Source organism: Engraulis encrasicolus, chromosome 1 (genome assembly GCF_034702125.1).
Source record: "Engraulis encrasicolus isolate BLACKSEA-1 chromosome 1, IST_EnEncr_1.0, whole genome shotgun sequence".
In the NCBI taxonomy this organism is placed as follows: domain Eukaryota; kingdom Metazoa; phylum Chordata; class Actinopteri; order Clupeiformes; family Engraulidae; genus Engraulis; species Engraulis encrasicolus.
This window is the reverse complement of record NC_085857.1, coordinates 26,403,301-26,425,624: the sequence shown is the minus strand read 5'-3', so window position 1 is coordinate 26,425,624 and position 22,324 is coordinate 26,403,301. Positions and strand designations below refer to the sequence as shown.

At 42.9% G+C, this 22,324-nt stretch overlaps 1 protein-coding gene across 1 annotated transcript in view; it reads right to left on the bottom strand.

The window, feature by feature from the left end:
• grin2bb (glutamate receptor, ionotropic, N-methyl D-aspartate 2B, genome duplicate b) overlaps positions 1–22,324 on the bottom strand; it is a 330,977-nt gene that overhangs the window by 99,630 nt on the left and 209,023 nt on the right. The window contains exon 10 of the mRNA XM_063199452.1: positions 11,851–12,022. Within this exon, the coding sequence (XP_063055522.1) occupies positions 11,851–12,022 (172 nt within the window). The remainder of the gene's footprint in view (positions 1–11,850; positions 12,023–22,324) is intronic.

Here is a 22,324-nt window from a genome sequence, read left to right as displayed (position 1 = left end):
GCCTGGGTAGCAAACCAAGGGAGGCGGGTCAATGTTTGGGAAATGTTAATTGCTATGCTCTCGGTCAGACCAAGTCTCGAAGAGATTTGAAAGTCGATGATAATCAGGCTAGTGATACAGCATGCGGGTGCTGCTACACATTTGGACAAAGGGGAATATGTGGTGGAAGGGCTTCTGTACTGCTTCTGTTCTAGTTACCAGGTTCAAAACAGGGGTGAGTTTCTCAAAAGAGAAGTTGTTAGCCTGTTAGCAACTTCGGTAGTTGCCAATGGGAAAATGCATTGAAAACAGCAAAATAGCTAATGTAGTTAGCAACTTTGGTTTTGAGAAATTCACCCCAGGACTGTGCACTGCTATGCACACACATAAATACAGGTATGCATACGATTTAATGCAATACCTCCAAGGTCTTACACATATATGGTAGATAATTTATACTACTATACTATTATTGATGGTATATGATATCCAGGCCGTGCCCTCCTAGTGACGCCACAGCTTCAGCGTTGCTACCAGTCAGGTCAAGAGCAATGCAAGTAACTTTCTGAGTTCCCGCAAATACGGGAACTCCTCCCACTTTGTTGAGAAGCAAACAATCATTAGCAAACCAAGGGAGGCCGTTTGGAAAATGCCTTTTGGGAAATGTTAATTGTTATGCTCTTGGTCAGACCAAGTCTTGAAGAGATTTTGAAGTCGATGATAATCAGGCTAGGCTAGTGAGAACATGCCAAACAAGATTATAGGGCACAGTATTATTTAATATCAATAGCAATGCCTTTGTTCATAAATCACACCAGATCATAAGGCATAGTGGCGACTTGAGAAAATTCACTGATGTAAGACCTTCCTGCAATCGTAGCAATTTTCTGCCAACGTAATAAGGCAACACTTATGACTTTGGCAGGAAATTATTATGTTTAACTTGTCCGGGCTATTACGACTGAACAGCAGATTTGTTTTATTACGTTGGCAGGAAGTTATTACAACAAATGAGTTATTTGTTGGTGGGTGTTACAGTGGATTTTCTCCCATGAACGTATATGGATATATTTAATACTATTGAAAGCCAATGGGAGCTTTTGCCAATGCTCTACATATCAGAGGCGCTACATGTCTATGTGCCTTGTCTCCAGTGAATCTGGTGTAACTGTGGGATCTATTGTGTCATGCCACTGTATGTGATTGCAATACTTATGTGATTATAATGGAGATTACGGAGTTACTTATAACTTCTGTGTGTCCTAAGCAGCTGATTATAATTGGGACACAATCTGTGGTCTGTCTGAAGCGAAAGCTGCTGAGACACATAAATAAGCACAAACGCGTGTGCACACACAGACACACAAATGCACACACACGCGCACACACGCGCACGCACGTGCACACACACAAACACACACACACACACACACACACACACACACACACACACACACACACACACACACACACACACACACACACACACACACACACACACACACACACACACACACACACACACACACACACACAGCATCTCCTCATCAGATATGATTACAGGATTGCAATTAGCGGGGGGGAAAAACTCCAAATTCAATCCCAATTTCAGCTATCAAGCACACTTAATTGAATTTGCGTATGCTCACATCCGACGATTACCATCTCAGCATCGTCTGAAAGTACTTTTTTGTAGAGAGCCCCGGCCCCAATGCCTTGACCCTCTTAGACGACACTTCAGACTATGATGATTTTGTTAAAAGATTTTTATGCAGAAAGGGGATTGGAAAAAGTCGGGCCGTTAATTTGGTGATGTAATTCTTGCCTTGACACTTGTAAGTGTGTGTATGTGTGTGTGTGTGTGTGTGTGTGTGTGTGTGTGTGTGTGTGTGTGTGTGTGTGTGTGTGTGTGTGTGTGTGTGTGTGTGTGTGTGTGTGTGTGTGTGTGTGTGTGTGTGTGTGCTTCTACTCGGGTGCTGTGTACTGCCTGTGCACGCGTGCGGGCATTCATGTGTGCACGCATGCAGACATGAGCTTTCCTTTCAGGGATTCTCTGCAAACAAGTTATCTTGCAATGATGCAACACATAATGTACTAGAAAATGTTTTGATGCATAATGTTTTGAACTTTCGTTTGTGTGTGAGTTTGTTTGTGCGTGTGTATGTGTGTGTGTGTGTGTGTGTGTGTGTGTGTGTGTGTGTGTGTGTGTGTGTGTGTGTGTGTGTGTGTGTGTGTGTGTGTGTGTGTGCGTGCGTGTGTGTGTGTGCAGCCGCAGGCCCTACCAAACACAGCACGGCTAAATGAGCTGATGTGATTCCTAAATGCACAAACGAGATGTTCATTTGCCTAATGACAGAGAGAGAGAGAGAGAGAGAGAGAGAGAGAGAGACAGAGACAGAAACAGAAACAGAAACAGAAACAAAAACAAATCCTGTCAAAGAAACACATAGAGAAAGAGAAGAAGAGAAAAAGAGTGTGTGTACAGTAGTGCTGTAACGGTACACTCAACTCACGATTCGGTTTGTATCACGATTCATGACCTACGGTTCGATACACCCCACGATTTCATGTTTGACAACATTATAAACTTTATGAATAAAATCTATGATGGTAGAGTAGGTTACAAGAGGCTACTTATCATTTTTTAAAAGTTTCTATATAAAAATGATGATGCTGGGAAGCACTATCACGTCATATCATGTGGTTGATTTCTGGGCTGATGGGTATCAAAACGTTAAAAGGGCGTTTCACGATACTGCCTCCTTGTAGGCACACGTGTGAAATAGAGAGACGGAGAGAGAGGAGGAGATACAGAGACAAAGAGAAAGAGAGAGGAGGAGCTATAGATAGAGATACGAGAACGAGAGAGAGAGAGAGAGAGAGAGAGAGAGAGAGAGAGAGAAAATACAGAAAAAGATGAAGACTTGTAGCCTACATTGTGTCAATGTGTCATTCAAAATGGAGGATGGAGGATGGTTGCGTGTTCGCATGACATTTGACATCGTCTAAGATCTGATTTCCCTTGGATAGCTCTTAGAACACACACACACACACACACACACACACACACACACACACACACACACACACACACACACACACACACACACACACACACACACACACACACACACACACACACACACACACACACACACACACACACACACACACACCAAATCAGGGGGGCTCCTTATCTACCTTCTGCTCTCTGTCATTGTAAGTCCATCCTTCTTTCTCTGATGCCCATCATCACTCAGACACGCTGACAGGCATAGACACACCCACCCACACACACAGATACAGACACAGACCTATGCACGCACACACACAAACACCATCTCTACCCCTACTCTCTACCCAACTAGCCCTCTGGGCAGGACCACAAACCCGGCTAACTGCAAAAAACAGAGCTTTTATGCTATTAAAGAAGAACGGAATGGACCACAAAAGAATCTCTCTCTCTCTCTCTCTCTCTCTCTCTCTCTCTCTCTCTCTCTCTCATATTTCCATTTTTTTTTGTGATTCAAATCTACTCTTCCATCTTTATCAAACCCTTCCTGTACCACTCATAAGCATCGACACCTTTCCACAAACTTTCATCCCCATCTCGTTGTCTCTGTATTTCTCTATCTCGATTCCCCAATTTGACTCTCATTTCCTGCTTTCATATGCCTGGCACTTTGATGGGAGCTACTTGTCGAGCTGACCTGCCAAGCCACTACACTGGACTATAGTATAGCCCCTAGCCCTATACGTATAAGCGGCGTGACGTGTGCCATGTGGGGGAAAACATTGGGGGAAAAGCCAATGCAAGTCAATCGGTGGTGTTGGGAAAGAATAACCAAAGGCAGGTACCTGTAGACTAACAGCTAATAGCCAACATAATTCTTTAATTTGTTTAGAAACCAAATGGTCCTGTCCTGTGGAACTTTAGGAATATTAGCAGCCAAAGATGTTTTGGTCCATTACAGTGTTTTTCAATTGCTAACAAACTTTTGTCCAATTCTCAGCGACATTTGCAAAACTCTTAATACAATTAGCACACCAAGGGCTTTCCATTGCCATACAGTTGACACATTACATGCCTTTTTCACACAATTAGCAGTCAATGAATGCATTTCTTTGTGTATATTTAACAGTGCATGCTTTTGAGAAGAAAATGAACTGTTTGGCTCATTGTGCTTGGTAGGTGGTACTCTGTGTTAAGAGTTTAGAAAAAGTATCTAAAGTATGGGTGAGCGCTTGTTAGCAATTGAAAAAAACTAACAAATTTTCCATTAATAGTTTGCCCGCTAATATTGCTACAAATCCGTTGCTAGGGTAAGACTATGGTGGGTGTGTGGTGGGTGGATAGGTCGCGGACATACTTAAGTCCAAAAAGTGGGTCCCCGTTGAACCACCTGGGACTGCCCTATGGTGTTAGGTTTGGCCCATTTTCGTTTTGATCATGTTAGTAGCCTATTGGTAGCTTATGTTGACAAGCAATCCATCTCGATAGGACACCCCCATTTAGTACCGCTGAGACCCGGGTTCTGGATCGATTGGAATACGATCCAGAAGGTCCTGATCCAATTCAATCCATGAGCCGATCCAATTCGATTCAATATCGATCTTCTGTATTGCTAGGTTGTTACTTCAACCCATTTATTCCTAGAATTCTAAGACCGGCTATAAAAACCTAAATATCTCAGCCTTTGATGCCCACTCAAACATAAAATACTGTGCATAAAATAATGTGCAAGAGAGCTGCAGGATGCGCTTGAGAAAATAGCGCCTATAATCATCTGCAAAAGATCGATCCACAAAGTTGTGAATCAATATCACTCTTTTCGAACATGAATCGATATTGGATCTTGATCCGATCTTTTTATCTCAGCCCCTACTGAGGATCCATTTCAGGGTCCCCTGTCCCTCTCTCCCCAGGCCAACCCTTTTGTCCCCCCATGTCACCTGGCTTGCCACACAGACCCGGGTTCGAAGCTGGGAGGGGCAAATCTCCTTCCCTTTGCTACCCAAAGGACACCCCAACACTTATCGGTCTTCTCACTTCTCTCCCTCTCAGTCTACTTTTTATTTCTGTCATTCTGTCTCTGTGTTTTTTTCATCTTTTCTCTCACACTAATATGCATGAACACAAACGCACACACATAAAAAGAGACTCAAACACATCGACTAATGTGCCTCCCCACGGATCACCCCTTTCTCTCTCTTACACACACGCATGAATGCATGAACACAGGAATACACACATACGCCCACGCCCACGCGCACGCGCACACGCGCGCACACACACACACACACACACACACACACACACACACACACACACACACACACAGACACTCTCTCTTTTCCTCTCTCTCCATCATATCTTTCACTCGCTTTCTTTCTCTCCCCAAAGCCATCTCTCTGTCTTTCATTCTTTCTCTCTCTATCTCTTACTCTCTCACTTCCTCCATGTCCATCTTCCTTCAACTTATTGCCCTTATGCACTTATCCTATCGCCCCTTTCTCTATTTTCTTTCTCTTTCAGGCTGTCTTCCTCCCCCCTCTCCTATTCACTAACGTTCAGTACTAATGCCATGCAAAGGCATTTCTACGTCTCTCTCCCTCTTTATCTCTATCTCTGTCTCTCTCTCTCTCTCTCTCTCTCTCTCTCTCTCTCTCCCTCCACCCATCCATCCATCCCCCTCTCCATCTCTCTCTAACTTACTGTCATAATTACACTGATGACATATAAGATGCTCCTATACTACTCTCCAACTTCTATCTCTCTCTCCCTCTCTCTCTCTCGTCTGCCCTCTTTCTCCCTTGCTCCATCCATTCCCCCATCTCTCTCTCTGTCTCTCTCTAACTTGTTGCCCTAATGCGCTGACGGGATGCAAGACGACACTATGGCTGACGGCACCAGTTCCTCCCGTCTCATGACGTCTCCCTCTCGGAGTGGCAGAAACACCACCGGGCATGACTGTGCCAGGGAGGCTGCCAGTGCCCAACACTGCCATGTTCACTACCAGGGTCTGTATCTCAGTAGAATATAAATACTATTGTACATTAAACACTATATTAAATAAGTCATGATAACGGTGTAATAATATAAGTAATGATAATGGTAATAATTTCAATGTTATAAATTACAACATTTCTAAATAGTCCCTCAAAGTGGAAGAAACACCAGTGGGCATCACTGTGCCAAGAAGGCTGCCAGTGCCCAAAACTACAGCGTTACGGTGTGTATTTCAGTGGGACAAAAATACTATAGTACATTAAACACTATGAAATAAGTAATGATAATGGTGTAATTATGTAAGTAATGATGATGGTAATCATTTCAATATTATAAATCACAGCATTTATAAATAAATAAATAAATACCCCAGTCAGCATCACTGTGCCAAGAAGGCTACCAGTGCCCAAAACTACAGTGTTACTGTGTGTATTTCAGTGGGATAGAAATACTATAGTACATTAAACACTATAAAATAAGAAATGATAATGGTAATAATTTCAACGTTATCAATAGTAACGTTTATAAAATACTCTCTCAGAGTAGCAGAAACTCCAAGAAGCCGTGTTGGTGTCTAGCACAACAGCACGGGGCTATCACAGCACATTCCAGCAGGAGTGCTTATGTTGTGAAATCTATGTGACATATGCTACGTTTAGGACCTACATGACAAATTTAATTCGGAATTAACTCACTTTAATTCTGAATAAAGCTTAATTCCACTTTGAAAACGTCATGTAAACACTGCACAATTCGGAATTAAATGAAAGATCAAAGCAAATTCGACTGAACTATTACATTTATTACTATTAAAAACGTCATGTAAACATAGCCATAGATACTCTAACATAAGTACTAAAATAAGGGGTACACTTTTTATGAATTCTCATGGTTGTGAGTAATCGTTTCAATTATAATGATTTTTGTATATGAAGGCCTTGTAGCCATTTATGCTGTGCCAACAAGTCTGCTGTTGGAAAGGCTTGATATATAAACGATGTAGTATTTATTTCAGTAGGACTGCTAATGATGTGATAATGTTACAATATCAGCTCAGTAGTCTTTTCATGATGCCTCTCTAAGAGAGGCTGAATCCCCTGTGGGCACTACTGTGCTCTGTGCCAAGAAGCCTGGCAGTGCCCAACAGGGCCGCTGCTAAGGTTTTGGAGGCCCTGAGCATAACTGGTCAGGAGCCCCCCTCATAAGTATGTCTACTGTTTTGTTTTATTTTCTGTTTTTGTACTGTACTGTCAGTAGGACCCCCTCGAAAATGAGATGGCACATCTCAAGGGGCCATCCTTGTAGCAAACAAACAAACAAACAAACAAACAAACAAACAAACAAACAAATAAATAAATAAATAAATAAGTAAGTAAGTAAGTAAGTAAGTAAGTAAGTAAGTAAGTAAGTAAGTAAGTAAATAATAATGTGTTTTTTAGTCAATCTCAATTTCGGAGGCCCCATTTCTGGGGGCAAAGTGGTTGAGGCTCTAAGCAATCTGGTTACCCTGCTTATGCCTAGCGACGGCCCTGCACCCAAGCACAAAACTACAACACTTATATTCGGTGGGACTGCTTAACCCGTTAAGACGCAGCGTCATAAATTTGCTGTTACCAGAATGGCTGTGACCAAGTTGTTGTGCATTACTAAAGGCCCTCTTTTATGTCGTTGTAGTGTAGCACTAGTAGTAGGGTAGTTAACTTTTCAGTGTCTATTAGAGCGTTCCACTGGTGGAACGGTGTGCATTACTGGGCAACAGCAGCTATGTTGTCTAAATTACAATTTTGGCTCCAATAAATGAATTAATTTGGTCAGAAATACCATTCGTAACTATTGTGCTTCATGAAGGCATGCTAGCCATTTACACTCTGCCAACATAGCTGCTAGTGCCCAATACTACTACTACTACTACTACTAAAAACTATATTTGTATAGCACAGTATCATACAAGGCATGCAGCTCAAAGTGCTTAACAAATGGTTAAACATCAATGTTAAAAATGGAAATAAAAAGGTAAAAAAGAGAGACAGAAGCAAGAAAGCATTGCAAGAAGACAAGAGAAGAAAGTAGACAGATTAGAAAAAATAGGTAGATAGACAAATAAGTAGATGTAGAGAAAATGAAATAAGGTTTAAAAAAGAGGAGTTTAAAGAAGACATAAGTACAGATTATAGAGGCATAAGGTCTACAGTGGTTTGGCCCAGGGTAAATAGCTACTGGATTTACATAGCTACAAAATACTAATTTCAGTAGTACTGAAATTATGAACACGGTGACTCTCAAAGTGTTGAATTAACACACATTTGTTTATGTAATACCTAATATCATACTACTAATGTTATAATTACAATGAGTGTAACTGCTGTAAGATGTGCATTACATAATGCAGTAGTACAGTACGTTTTTTTCTTTCTTTATTATGATAAGTGTATGTCTAACCTAAAAAGATGAGGTGCTAAATCAAGATGAGTGTACAGCTTTCTACATGGAAGTATATCAAGCAAACAGAAACTAAGTTACTGGGCTTTTTCTTGAACTTGAATGCAAACAATTCATGCACAAGGGGAAAACAACAGAATATAGGCTACTATAATGCATATGTCAGACCAAAGAGTAAACTACCAGCCACATTGGCTAGTGACAGTGAAAGTATTACTAGCCACAGCCAAGTTCTACCAGCACTTGGCCGGTTGGCAGGAGCCAGTGTCAAGCCCTGGTACGTATATGGAGATCCCATTGAGGTATGGCTATGACACATCATTTATTTCTGCAGTGTGTGTAACTCCTGTGCATTTAGTTACACAACATTTACTAATACTGCACATGTTCTCACGGAGGTATCAAATCATTGTGGACAGTATGGATTGCTGTATTAAAGTGTGTGTGTGGGTGTGTGTGTGTGTGTGTGTGTGTGTGTGTGTGTGTGTGTGTGTGTGTGTGTGTGTGTGTGTGTGTGTGTGTGTGTGTACACGTCTGCTGCTTATGGCCATCGTTACTGTAATATATCAGCAGTGTGTGTGTGTGTGTGTGTGTGTGTGTGTGTGTGTGTGTGTGTGTGTGTGTGTGTGTGTGTGTGTGTATGTGTGTGTGTGTGTGTATGTGTTTGTGTGTGTGTGTGTGTGTGTGTGTGTGTGTGCGCGCGCGTGATTGTGTACGTGCATGTGTCTGTATGACCATACTGTTTGTCCATACTGTATATCACATCATCCCACATCATTGTGACATCTGGTTGGCTTATAGCCACTGCTATTGTGTGATGTCAGCATTCATCATGGATATGACACGTTGTTTGTTGTCTGTCTGCATGCCATTGCCTAACGCTTGCCTTGGAGCGATGGATGTAATCGGCACTATCATTTGTCACGAGGTTGCTACTTGTTGTGTACTGTTGCTGTGGTGTATTAATCATTACGCCTCTTCCCATCTCCCATGTGATGTTGTGTAATGTTTTGTGGAGCTGTGTTGTGCTGAGGTGCGTTATGTGGTATGATGTGTTGTGGTGTTGTATGCTGTGTTCTATTGCGTCATCTTGCTGTGTTTGATTTTTATTGCACTGTATAACAACACAGTTACAACAACAGTCTCATCCCAACTCGTCAAATTCTGCCTACCTTTGACCAGACTGCTATTTTTGACGTAGAGGGCATACCTGCCACATCACATGTTGGCCACTTGGCTAAGGCTAAACCTTTCCCTAACCCTAACTGTCGGTGAAGTCATGCAGCCACAAGGGGGTGCTTTTGAGGTGCATGTCACATTTTGACTCTAAAGCCTCGTTCACATACAATACTCTCTTCTCGCTCACTCGCCAACTCGCCACTCGGTCGTGGAACGTTCGCTAAACGTTCCCGCAGCTTTAACTGCCATTGCACAAGCGAGAAGTGCTGTCAGTTAAACCAACTCTGCATCCAAATTGGTTCCCCGCCTTGAAAGATCTGGAACTCCTATGCACAGCCAGGTTCCAGGTGCTGGTGAAGTGCAGTCATCAGTAATCCATAGTAAGGAAGAAGAATCACCGCACACTGGTGGACTTAGTTTTTGCTGTCTTTATTTAGGTGGTTCCCCGCCTCGCTCAAAGTCAAAATATTTTCAAGTCGGAATCCGCCCACATCGCATTGCTTGTACTGTCCTCGCCTACCTGCCTCGCTGGAACATATAGACATTCTATTGACTTCACTCGAGTAACTAGCAGCGATATGTGTGAACTAGGCTTAAGGGCATACCTTTGACGTCAAAAATTGCAGTCTGGTCCAAGGTAGTCAGAAATTGGCGAGTTGGGTTGAGACATTGTAGGTTTTAACTCTACTTCACCATTCCATTCTACGGTATTCCAGGTCCTCTGATTCTGCCATTGATACAGTTAATGAACACTGTAATATTGTGTGCTGTTTGTTTGTGTGTGTTTATTTGTTTGTTTACCTCTCCCACCATGCCGTTCCAGGTGCCATTGATCTTCTTACCGTGCTTGCCATTGGTGACCAGGTACAGGTCGTAAATTCATCATAATTTTTATTGTGTATTGTTGTACTTGTATGCAGCTGTTACCTTATAACGTGTGGTAGTGTTGTTTGTTTTAATGGCTGTTGTCGTTGTGTACTGTATTTGTTTGCTTCCCTATCCCACCATTCCATTCTAGGGGGTATACTAAGAACATGGTTAAGTGACAAACCTGGCTTAAGCCGGGCATACACTGTGCGATATTTTCACTCGTGGGTCTTAAGCTTCTGCTCACACTGCACGATGGAATTTCACTGTTTAAAAGTTCACAGCTCACGACTCACGTCCTCACACTACACGAGCCGACAGTCGGGTGCGAGTGAAATGCTTCCACCGTACGACGCGACAGGCATGTTTCCCCGGTCTGCAGAGGAGGGAACATGTGCACCTGAGGTGGAGATGAGGTCGCGCTCAACAGCGAATCGCACGGCCCTATTAATTTGTACATGTGAAGTGTCAAATCGGGTCGTAGCACTGCTTTAACTGTGCGATTTACGCACGAGCCTCGACCAGAATTTCAAACCGTTTTGATTTTCTTGCGACCCTGCGATTGCACGACCGTGAGGCGAAATCACTTGTCCTTACCCCATGTACACTGCACGATGCAAGACTCCCGATTGACCTGCGATTGAGCAAGAAATCGGCCCGACTCTCAAAAAGTCGTGCGAGTGCCAAATCGGGGCAAAATCGGGCCAAAGTCGCACAGTGTAAGCCCAGCTTTAGTTTACCTACAGGAAGTGGTAGGCCTGCTAATAGATATAACGGCACACATTTTTTAGTTAAGAAAACAACAACTCCATGCTCTTCTACTAGATGATTTACCTCTACCTCATGGCTAACTTAACCTGGCTTACAACTGAGCCAGTTTCTTGGTATACCCCATGGTGATTATGCACAGTATAATAAGAGTGCCTCAATCTGTGATTATGTACTATTGTTTTGTTCTGCTTATTGTTTTGGTGTGTTGTTTGTTTGTTTGTGTTAGCACAGTTAGTTAGTTAGCAAGACTAAGCACATCTCTTGCAGCCTTCAAGAAACAACTAAAGACATTCCTCTTTCGAGAGAATCTACTAGACTAATGCTTGAACTGGCCTTGCCCCAGGGCAGACTCCTGACATGATGTTTAGTTTAGTTTAGTTTAGTTTGTGTGTGTGTGTTTGTGTGTGTGTGTACTCGTTATTTACTCTTTATGATAAAAAAAAAAAAAAACTAACCCTCTTTGCAACTGCACTTGTTGTTCTGTATATCTCCTGTGCACTTTGTATTTGCTTGTGATGTTGGCTTGATTATGTCCTCTTTTGAAAGTCGCTTTGGTTTTTAAGCGACTGCCAACTGCAATGTAATGTGTGTGTGTGTCTGTTTACCTCTCCCACCATGCCGTTCCAGGTGCCGTTGATCTTCTTGCCGTGCTTGCCGTTGGTGACCAGGTACAGGTCGTAGGTGAACTTGACCTGCTTGGCGATCTTCTTCAGGATGTCAATGCAGAAGCCCTTGCAGCAGCGCTTGATGTAGACCGGGGCCGTCTGGGTCAGGTTGCTACGGAGACAGAGGTGTATCAAGTCAAATTAAAGGGACACGCAACTATGCTGCTCATTGAAACTATGTTGCCTATTGCCAAATTTGACCTTTTCATGATAATTTACTAAGTAATAAACTAATATTTTTTAGGTTGTACAAGTCATTTTTGCAGCTAAAAATGGCTATTTCTGGAAATTCAAAATGGCGGACCATGGAGAAGATCCCCAAGTGCAATTTTTTCAGTCATAATGAATACTTAGAATTTCATGGTTGTGGTAAATATTCATGAAAATTTAACATTAGTGAATGGGTAGCATGAATTCTGAAAATAAACAACTAAAAATCTCACACAGTGTCCCTTTAAATATTAGATATGAAGAAAATTCCAAAGACACTGTTTACCGTGCTTTTTTTTACTTTTTTTTTTTTCAGAGCGAACAATGCGTTTCACCCAGTGCGTCATCAGGTTCGCGCTTTTTGAACTTTAAATATAGATATATAAATAGAGCCCTACATTGGGGGTTGGTTATCAGACTTTTTGGGCCGGGTATTCTTAATGCAGAATCTCTCTCTACAGGGCGTTGGTGGTGTGTGTGTGTGTGTGTGTGTGTGTGTGTGTGTATGCGTGCGTGCGTGCGTGTGTGTGTGTGTGTGCGTGCGTGCGTGCATGCGTTCATGTTGTGTGATAGAGAGATGGAGTGATAAGGGCGTTGTGGTAGAGGAGGATATGGTGACATGGTGGCATTAGGAGAAGGAGAGGAAAGGGAGAGGATGCTAGAGCAAGGGTTAATTAGAGGTGTAGAGGAGGAGGGAAGTGATAGAGAGATGTCGGGTTGTGATGAAAAGATGGAGGAAGGGCCAAGGTGGAGGAGGAGAGAAAAAGGGGTGGGATTACAGCAAAGAGGAAAGGGTATGGATGTATGTTGGAAGAGGAGGAAGAGGCAGAGGAGGAGGAGAGGAAGGAGAGGAAAGAGAGGAAAGAGGAGGAGGAGTAAGGAGAGGAAGGAAGGAGGAGAAGAAGATGGAGAAAAGAGGGTGTGATTAGAAAGACTAGAGGAGGAGATGGAAAAAAAGAGTGAGAGGGTTGGTGAAGATGGAGGGATAGAGGGAGGTGTGGACGTGAAGAGGGAGGAGAGAGGAAAAAAAACAGGGGGGAAGGATTCGAACGCTGGCAGGAGTGGCATGTGAGGAACAGGTGGGGGAGAAGAGACTCCACAGATGGAGGAGAGGACGGAGCGAGAACGGGGGCGAGGAAAAGATTACAGATGAAACAGACAGAGAGAGAGAGAGAGAGAGAGAGAGAGAGAGAGAGAGAGAGAGAGTGTGTGTACTGTATGTCTGTGAGTGAGAGCTAGTGTGTACGTGGCAGAGAGAAAAAAAATGAGAGAAAGAGAGAAACAGAAAGAGAGAGGGTGTGAGAAATAAAAGTGTGTACAAGGCAGATGGAGAGAGAGAGAGAGAGAGAGAAGGGGAGAGGGAGAGAGAGAGAGAGAGAAAGAGAAAGAGAGAGAGAGAGAGAGAGAGGGAGAGAGAGAGAGAGAGAGGGAGAGAGAGAGAGAGAGAGAGAGAGAGAGAGAGAGAGAGAGAGAGAGAGAGAGAGAGAGAGAGAGAGAGAGAGAGAGAGAGAGAATCCAACAGAAACGATGATTCAGATGAGGAGATACAACTACGTCGCCTAAGGGATTTCTGCTGCTTCCATTTTGTCACACGCACACAGACTTTGAACTGGGGAGTAAAACAGTGAGAATTCTGAGGAAACCATGACAACTGAATATAGAGGATCTCACAGACACACAACGGCAACCAAACGAGTTGTGCTTTAATGTCATCATTGGAAATTCTCATCTCTGCAAAGTCACAGCCCTCACTTTGATTTAAAAACATAACAAGCTGAAAACTTTCCGAAAAACACATATTTTGCCAAATAATATTCTCGAATCGCTTAGGCAATTCGTGTATTTTTATATACACAAATATGACTAATTATACACACAATGTTTTATACACACAATATACACAATTATGACTAATCATTTGGGATTTACCGGTACATGTGACATACAAAGTTTGGTTCATCCATCTAAATCTACACCAGCATAATGAACAGACAGTAAAAAAAATGCAGTGTTAATTCAATACACAGAGTATTCTGGGACCAAATGCACTTTAGAAGAAGTCAAATTAGCTGGATATTTTACTGTTATAAGCGGACTACATTACTATGAACCACATCACCGGTAAATGTTAATGTAAGTACCCTTTTCTGACCCAAGTACAGTAAAACAATAGTAACGTACTGTAATTTAGTGTAATAAGACGGTATTCCAATAATGCTGAGTTCATAACGGCCGTAATTGAAAGGTTGGAGTCAACTTGTTGATCTGCCTTCCTACATCTCTGTCCCTTTCATTTCCTGCTTCCTTCTCTTTCTTTCTCTCTCTCTCTCTCTCTCTCTCTCTCTCTCTCTCTCTCTCTCTTGCTCTTGTTGTCTCTTATCTCCTGCCAAATTAAAGATGAAAAAGACATTTCAAAACACACATTTCTTTTTAAAGAATTATAACAATAATAAAATAATATCATTCTGAAAGCGCAATTAAAATCTGTTCTTTTGAAGCATCATATGGTGTATGATTATCATCTGTTTCCGGCATCTGCTTGCGACTTGCACAACAGCGATACAGTTTCCTGCTCCATGATGAAAAAAAACCCCCAAAAAAAACAACCCACACAAATAAAACACCCCAAACAAAAAATCACAACAAGGCTTCATGTTTTTGATGGAAGTTACATTATGAAACGTGAAAAGTTTTTCTTTTTTTCTTAGTTAAGACTACAAAAAAAACATATTGCAGCTTTAAAGTGTTATGACAGAGAAAAAAATAGAGAGTGTTTTTTTTTTGACAAGATAAAACATGAAGGGTCTCATCTGGGATGGGAAGATGAAAGGGGCAAATTCAAGTCTTCTGCTTGTTTGTTTGTCTGTTGGCTTGTCATGAAACGTCATGTTTGACGGTGGCTGAAGTTTTTGACACCATTACAATCACACACACCTGCTCACTCCAAGAGTGCTTGTCGTCATGCAAACGTTATATCAGAGATTCTTTAAGTATATAGAGATATGCCAATGTAATAGGTTGCTATGGGCACCTAACATGACCAGGTTCCGGTCTGCCTAAAGGGGAGTGTCATAATACTCCTACAATGAATAGAACAGTCCTTAGGTAAATTTGAGCACTTTAGGTACTGCCTAGTTAAGGGGGATTTCACACACACCCTCCCCCTTGCAATAATAGAACCCGGAAACAATGGGCCAATGGAAGCTCTCTCTCTCCCTACTCTCTCTGGTGATATGACTTTCCAGTTAGGGATTTAGGATTTGGCCTGCTCCCCTCCCAGAGCCATGGCAGAGCTTCTCTAAGTATATATCTCTCTCTACTCTCTCTGGTTATCTGACTTTCCAGTTAGGGATTTAGGATTTGGCCTGGTCCCCTCCCAGAGCCATGGCATGCAGAGTTGCGACAACCCAGGTACAGGACGTTGGTTGGTGACATGACTCATGGAGATTCAAATCATTTTAGGCAGCAGGTTTAGGTGAGGGCCCCCTAGGCTGCAGCCACAACAAGCCTGTGCATTAATCCGTCCCTGCCTGCTTCATCTAGGCCATTTCAGACAACCATCCCTCATACACACAAACACAACCCACCTATTCATGAAATGTGTTTTAAGTCATTCACATACCCTACCTCTAACCTTTGACACAACACAGAAACACGGTTTCCATTAACATGTCCAAACTCTGCCCTCAGACATTTTTTTAAATTACTTTCTGAGACTCTTTGTCTCTCCATCTGTCTCATCTAGCTTGGTCTGGTCTCATTTCAGACATGTTAGCACTTATCCATGCTATCAAACGGTTCATAAAATGTATTTAAACACATTTACACACCCCGCCTCTACAACTTTGTCACAAAAGCAAAAGCAAAAAAAAAGGCTTCCATTAACCCATGTCCAAACTTTTCACTCAGACTTTTCTATTGGCATCGTGCACTCGTCCTATTTACTCTGGTCTACTGATGCATCTGTGCATATGAAGAGCTCTTTTCCAAAATGAGATATATCCATTATATAGAATGTTGAGAAATTGACATTTTTGTATTGGGCATTCCATTGAAATGCATTGCAAAATGCATTTTTATAGAGGTTTTAATGTATGTTCTCAAAATATTTGAATGGCAAGAATTCACACATAGATGATAGGACATCTTAACAGTCAATTCCAATATTAAAATGAAAAAAGTAAAAAAGGGTGGATATAGCGTTTTGGAAAAGAGCTCTTCATATATCTCTGTCTCTGTCTGATTTCCTCTGGTCTTACAGGTTATTGCCCTTTCGGACCTCCAGCATTAGCCAAACGTACAGTATTTACAAATGTGTTTTTACTAAGCACCCAAATGTACACCCATACAGTACATTTCCATGTTCTTTGTCCTTTTCGCTGTATTCAACCATGGGGAAAAAACACTTTTTTGAAAAAGGTACACTTCAGGGCTTTTTGCCTTAATTTAGAAAGGATGATATATTAGCAGACAAAAAAAGAGTGTGAGAGAGCTGGATGGGGTAGGGTTCGGATATGTCCCCGGCCGGCTGGATTCAAACCTGGGTCGCCATGGGCGATGCATCTGAAATGGATGTGGCCAGGTGCATTAGCCCAATGTTTCCCAACATTTTTTGTCCTGCGTACCCCCTAAGCCTTTTTGCCATACCATGAGTACCCCCCTCACTATCTTTTACTCCATCCCAATGTCAATGTGCTCCATAGTCCACACTTTTCACGCACCCCCTACGCCCCCTACGCATGCTCGCGTACCCCTAGTGGTACACGTACCCCTGGTTGGGAAACACTGCATTAGCCCATTGCGCCCCATCCCCCTGGACAAAAAGCCTTTTATATGTGGAACCTACACAGCCTCCATCCCAACACACCCTTCCATCTCTCGCTTACATCACATACAGTGCGTACCTTCAGGCCCACTGAAAGCTTTGACCGGGTCCCTGGATGAAGCAATTTGAAAGGCATTCAAAGTTCAAAGTTCAAAGTTCTTTATCAGAACATTTGTGCATGGACTAGTAGCCCAGGCACATAGGAACTTGTGTGCAGGCCCTCTGAGTCAATAAATAATGTTAAATAGAAAAAGGAAAAAGACAAAAGACATTTTAAAAAAGTGATTTAAAAAAATCAAAGGAATCAAAAGAATCAAAAATGTTCTGTCATGTTCTTCTTTGCCATTAGTCTGACTGTAGTTGGGTAGAAAGTATTAAAAACCTTTTTTTCGTAGAGATACTGTCCGCTGTGCTGTGTCTGAGGTTGTACGTAAAGTGCTTGTGTCTGAGCAAAGAGTTAGCCACAACACATTCAGTGTCATGGGGAACCAATTTTGGGGCCCACCTTCTCCCTGAGCGCAGGGCCCCTTTGTCACCCTCTGTGAACTTCCCTGAATACCTCAGTGGCTCAGAGTAGAGTTGAATGACCACCAAGCCAACCCCGCCAAACCCTACACCCAGGGAAGCGGACAGGGGGGACAAAGGGGTCAGTTGTCCCTGGCCCAGGGAAAGAGGGGCCCCAAAGTTGTGTCCCCATAACATTGTAGGTATTGAATCAGGGGCCCTATCGAATTATTTTGTCCCGGGCCCAGCAAAAGCTGTCAGCAGCCCTGCCTACACCACAAGCCTACATAACAGCACAAAACCCTCCCTCACAACACCCAAAAAGCCCTTCCATTACCGTGTCAAACTCTGCCCCCAACCTCTACTGAATTTCTGTTTTCACCTCATGTTTTTGTCTGTGTGCATGTCTCTGTCTTGTCTACTTTATTCTGATCGTAGAGGCCATGGGGCATTTCCAAACTGCCAGCATTCTTCCGCACGCACACTACCCACATCTTCACCAAAAAAGTGTTTAAAAACTGCTGTATCCATTCCAAAATTCATAGGTTACTGTGTTCAGCCAAGCTTCTCTAACTCCAACAAAACCTCGCTCTCAACACCAAAAACAACTTCCATTATCGTGTCAAAGTCTGCCCCCAATCTCTCCTGAATTTCTGTTCTCGTCTCATTTTGTCTGGTCTCTTTGAGTGCTTGTCTGGCTCTGCCTCTTATGCTTTGTTCTAATCTTAAAGTCTTACAGAGCTCTTGCTTTTACACCACCAGAGTTCATCCATACCCTTTTATGTACAATAAAATAAACATCAGTCCATTAATGTGTTTACAGTTTTACCACAGACACCAACTCAGAACATTGGTCAAAAACTCTGCCCTCGTCTTTTTAAAATTATTTTCTACTTTCATTTAATGTGTTTACAGTTGTACTACAGACACCAACTCAGAACATTGGTCAAAAACTCTGCCCTCCTCTTTTTTGAACGATTTTCTACTTTCGTTTCATTTAATGTCTGGTCTTTACATCTGTGCGTGTCTCTATCTCCCTCGCCATTCAAAACTGACAGCACACATCTGCACGAACACTATCCACCTCATCACAAAAAGTGTTTAAAGGGACACTGTGCAGGAAATGGTAAAAAAAGGTACTGCAAATATGCTGCTCATTGAAAGTGGGCTGTCTATTGCCAAATTTGATCTTTACATAAAAGTTTACTAAGTAATAAACTAATATTTTCTAGTATGGTCCAAGTACAGTCATTTTTGCAGCTAAAAATGGCTATTTCTGGAAATTCAAAATGGCGGACTATGAAGAAGATCCCCTTTTTCATGTTTGAAAAGTGCAATTTTTCCAGTCATAATAAATACTTAGAATTTGATGGTGGTAGTAAGTATTCATGAAAAAGGTAACATTAGTGAATGGGCAGCATGAATTCTGGAAATAAACAACTAAAAATCTCACACAGTGTACCTTTAAAAACGGCGTCCTCTATCCCTTATGCATACAGCATGTGGCCTTCTCCTTTGCCCTTTACTACATTGTACTCAGCCAAGCTTTCCTAAAACTGCACAAAACCTCATTCACCAAACACCCAAAAAGTATTCCATTATGTAACATGTCAAATTCATGCAACCTTGTGCATTTCACCCTAGTGCGTCGCACTTTCAAGATATATATATTTTAAATGGTGGTGGTAGCGGTGGTGGTGGTGGGGTGGCGTCTTTATTTAGATATGAGACTTGAGGAAGGTCCCAGGCTGGATTTGAACCTGGGTCCCCATGAGTAATGCATACAGCCCTTATTTGGTGAGGTGCCACAGCGCGCTGCCCCACAGCACCACCCAGTACAAAGTACAGTATAATCTTTTTCATACGAAATGATGCATTTTACAGACCCTACTGCACATGAGGAAAAACGGACTTTAATGCTTTCATATCAGGTCCAGTATTTTGTTGTCTGTGCTTTACACACATGCCATAGTGCCATAATCTCTTGCTAACATTGCATGCCACGATTTCAACACAACGGCACCAAACAACCGCAATCTCAACTGCCACCACTGGTCACTTTTCTTTCTGCTTTGATCCTGTCATACTGTACAATTTTCACCCATGAGGAAAAACACCCTTTAATGCTATCATAACAGGACTCCCGTATGCCGTTGGCTGTGGTTTACACACACATCCTATTATCTCTTGCTAACATTGCATGACATGTTTTCAACACACAACAGAGTTGAACAACCACCATCTCCACCCCTCCCACACACACACAAACACTCACACATGCATACACACACACACACACACACACACACACACACACACACACTCACACTCACACACACACACACACACACACACACACACACACACACTCACACTCACACTCACACGTGCACATGCGCACACGCACACGCACACGCACACGCACACGCACACACACACACACACACACTCTCACACGCACGCACGCACGCACACACACACAAACACCATCTCTACCCCTACTCTCTACCCAACTAGCCCTCTGGGCAGGACCACAAACCCGGCTAACTGCAAAAAACAGAGCTTTTATGCTATTAAAGAAGAACGGAATGGACCACAACAGAATCTCTCTCTCTCTCTCTCTCTCTCTTTCTCTCTCTCTCTCTCTCTCTCTCTCTCTCTCTCTCTCTGCACCCCCCCTTCTATATCCTCCCCTCTTCACTGCACTCTGAGATGACATGGCTGTTATGTACAGTATGTAGGCAGCCCGAGGCGACGGCGGCGTGGTCGTGATAAAACGGAGGAGGGGGGGAAAGGATCAAAGCGCTGCTGCAGTGTTGTGTTGAGGCTCCACTGCCGGCACGAGCCGCTGGCCGATACCATACGATACAAGTATCTATAGCTAGCGATGCTAATGCCCCTTTCATGCACTGCCTGCATGGTGCTGATGCCCATTACATTTACATTACCATTACGCCACACAGTCAACTGTGCAATAGTGTGAATTCAACACTCCTTCAACAGCACATTGCTCTACACCGGCGGTTCCCAAAGTGGGGGTCGGGACCCCCAGAGGGGTTATGGAGTTGCCCGTTAGATTACACTGCTGGGTGGGTATGACACGAGTATCTATGGCCATGATGATGATGCCCCTTGCAGGCACTGCTGGTGATGTTGAAGCCCCTTACATTACATTACACTAGGGCTGGGCGATATGGGAAAAAAAACTATATCACGATATGGATTACTTTATATCACGATAACGATATATATCACGATATAGCACAATTGCATACGTTTTCAGTTATTCTCTTTATTTGCTCTTTATTTTTTTCATGTCGCAAAACAACCTTTCTTTAAAATGGATCTTTTTATTCTTATTTTTACAGTTACATTAACTTATAGTGTGTATTGTGACAACATGAAATGTAATTAAATTATATTGAATGAAATGATAAAATTACTATCACGATATAAACGATATAGTAGAAAGGTCACGATATACACTTTTATATCACGATAACGATATATATCGTCATATTGCCCAGCCCTAGATTACACTACACCGTTGGCTCCCAAAAGTGGGGGTCGGGACCTTTAGCTCAGCGGTATCGTGCTGTTACTCCCATGTCCGAACTGGAGAGTTGACTGGTAGGTGGTGGGTTCAAGCCCAGAGTGGCGAACTAGCACAGGTCAGGATCACCTCAGTTACACTAGCGCTGGTACAGTTTCGCTGGGTGATACGATACAAGCATGGGTGTAGTGGGCGCGGTACGCGGTACACGGTCCACCACTTCTCCAGAAGTGACATTTAAAAGGAATCTTCTGCCCATGTTTGAATACAAAAAGAATTGATCACATAGCAGTATTGCAGGTGATTGACCAAACAGCTGAAAACGGAGAAGCAATGACGGTAGATTAAGGACAGTTGGGGGGTTTGACGTGATAAGTTGCATAATTATTTGATGACGTTAAAAAGTGCGTACCCCCACTTCAAAAATCCCCACTACACCACTGGATACGAGTGTCCAGGCCGATGATGATGTGGGTCCCAAAGTGAGGTTCAAGACGCCCTAGGGGGGCTATGGAGGTGCCCCTTCCTGTAAATCAGGGTTTCCCAAACTGGGGTGCGTGCACCCCTGGGGGTGTGCGGCCTACCACAAGAGGGTGCACGAGCTCAATAGAGTACTGGCTGAGATGTTTGTTTTTACAGAATTAATGAACATTACATGTTGTTTGGTGAATTGTATGCTGAGAGGATCCATCTTTAAGTGTAATTTATAACTCCTAGACTTGTCATGCAACAAGTTTCATTGAAATGATGGCAGAACAAACGCCGGCCTATTGGAAATGAGAATTGCCCAAAATGTCCGACTGTGCAACATTCGCTCAGGGGGTGCACGAACCACATTGAAATGTAAAAGGGTAAAAAGTTTGGGAACCACTGCTGTAAATAAGCTTGCTAAGATTTCATTTTTGCAGTGCCCTGTTCATGCACGCCAACTGGTGATCACTGTAACGATGCCACATTCAAGCACCGCCAGGCTGACTGCTATGATGAGGCTTCTGTCATGCGCTACTGGCAATCCCTATGGTGACGCCTCTGTTGAGCATTACTTGGGTCATTGCTACCATGATGCTTCCTTTATGCACAACTGGTGGTATCTGGGGAAGCTTCTTTTATGCATGGCTGAAAATGGCCATGTTGGCGCCTATTATGGGTATGTACAGTATGTACACTACACCACTAGAGAGAATTCTTTCAGGGATGCCTCCTCCATACGACACTGGTGATAGCCTACTGATGTATGTAGTCAGGGCTGCTCACAGCTTTGGCTGGGCCCTGGAACAAAGTCATCTGAAAGGGCCCCCCGCCCAATGCATACAATGTCATGA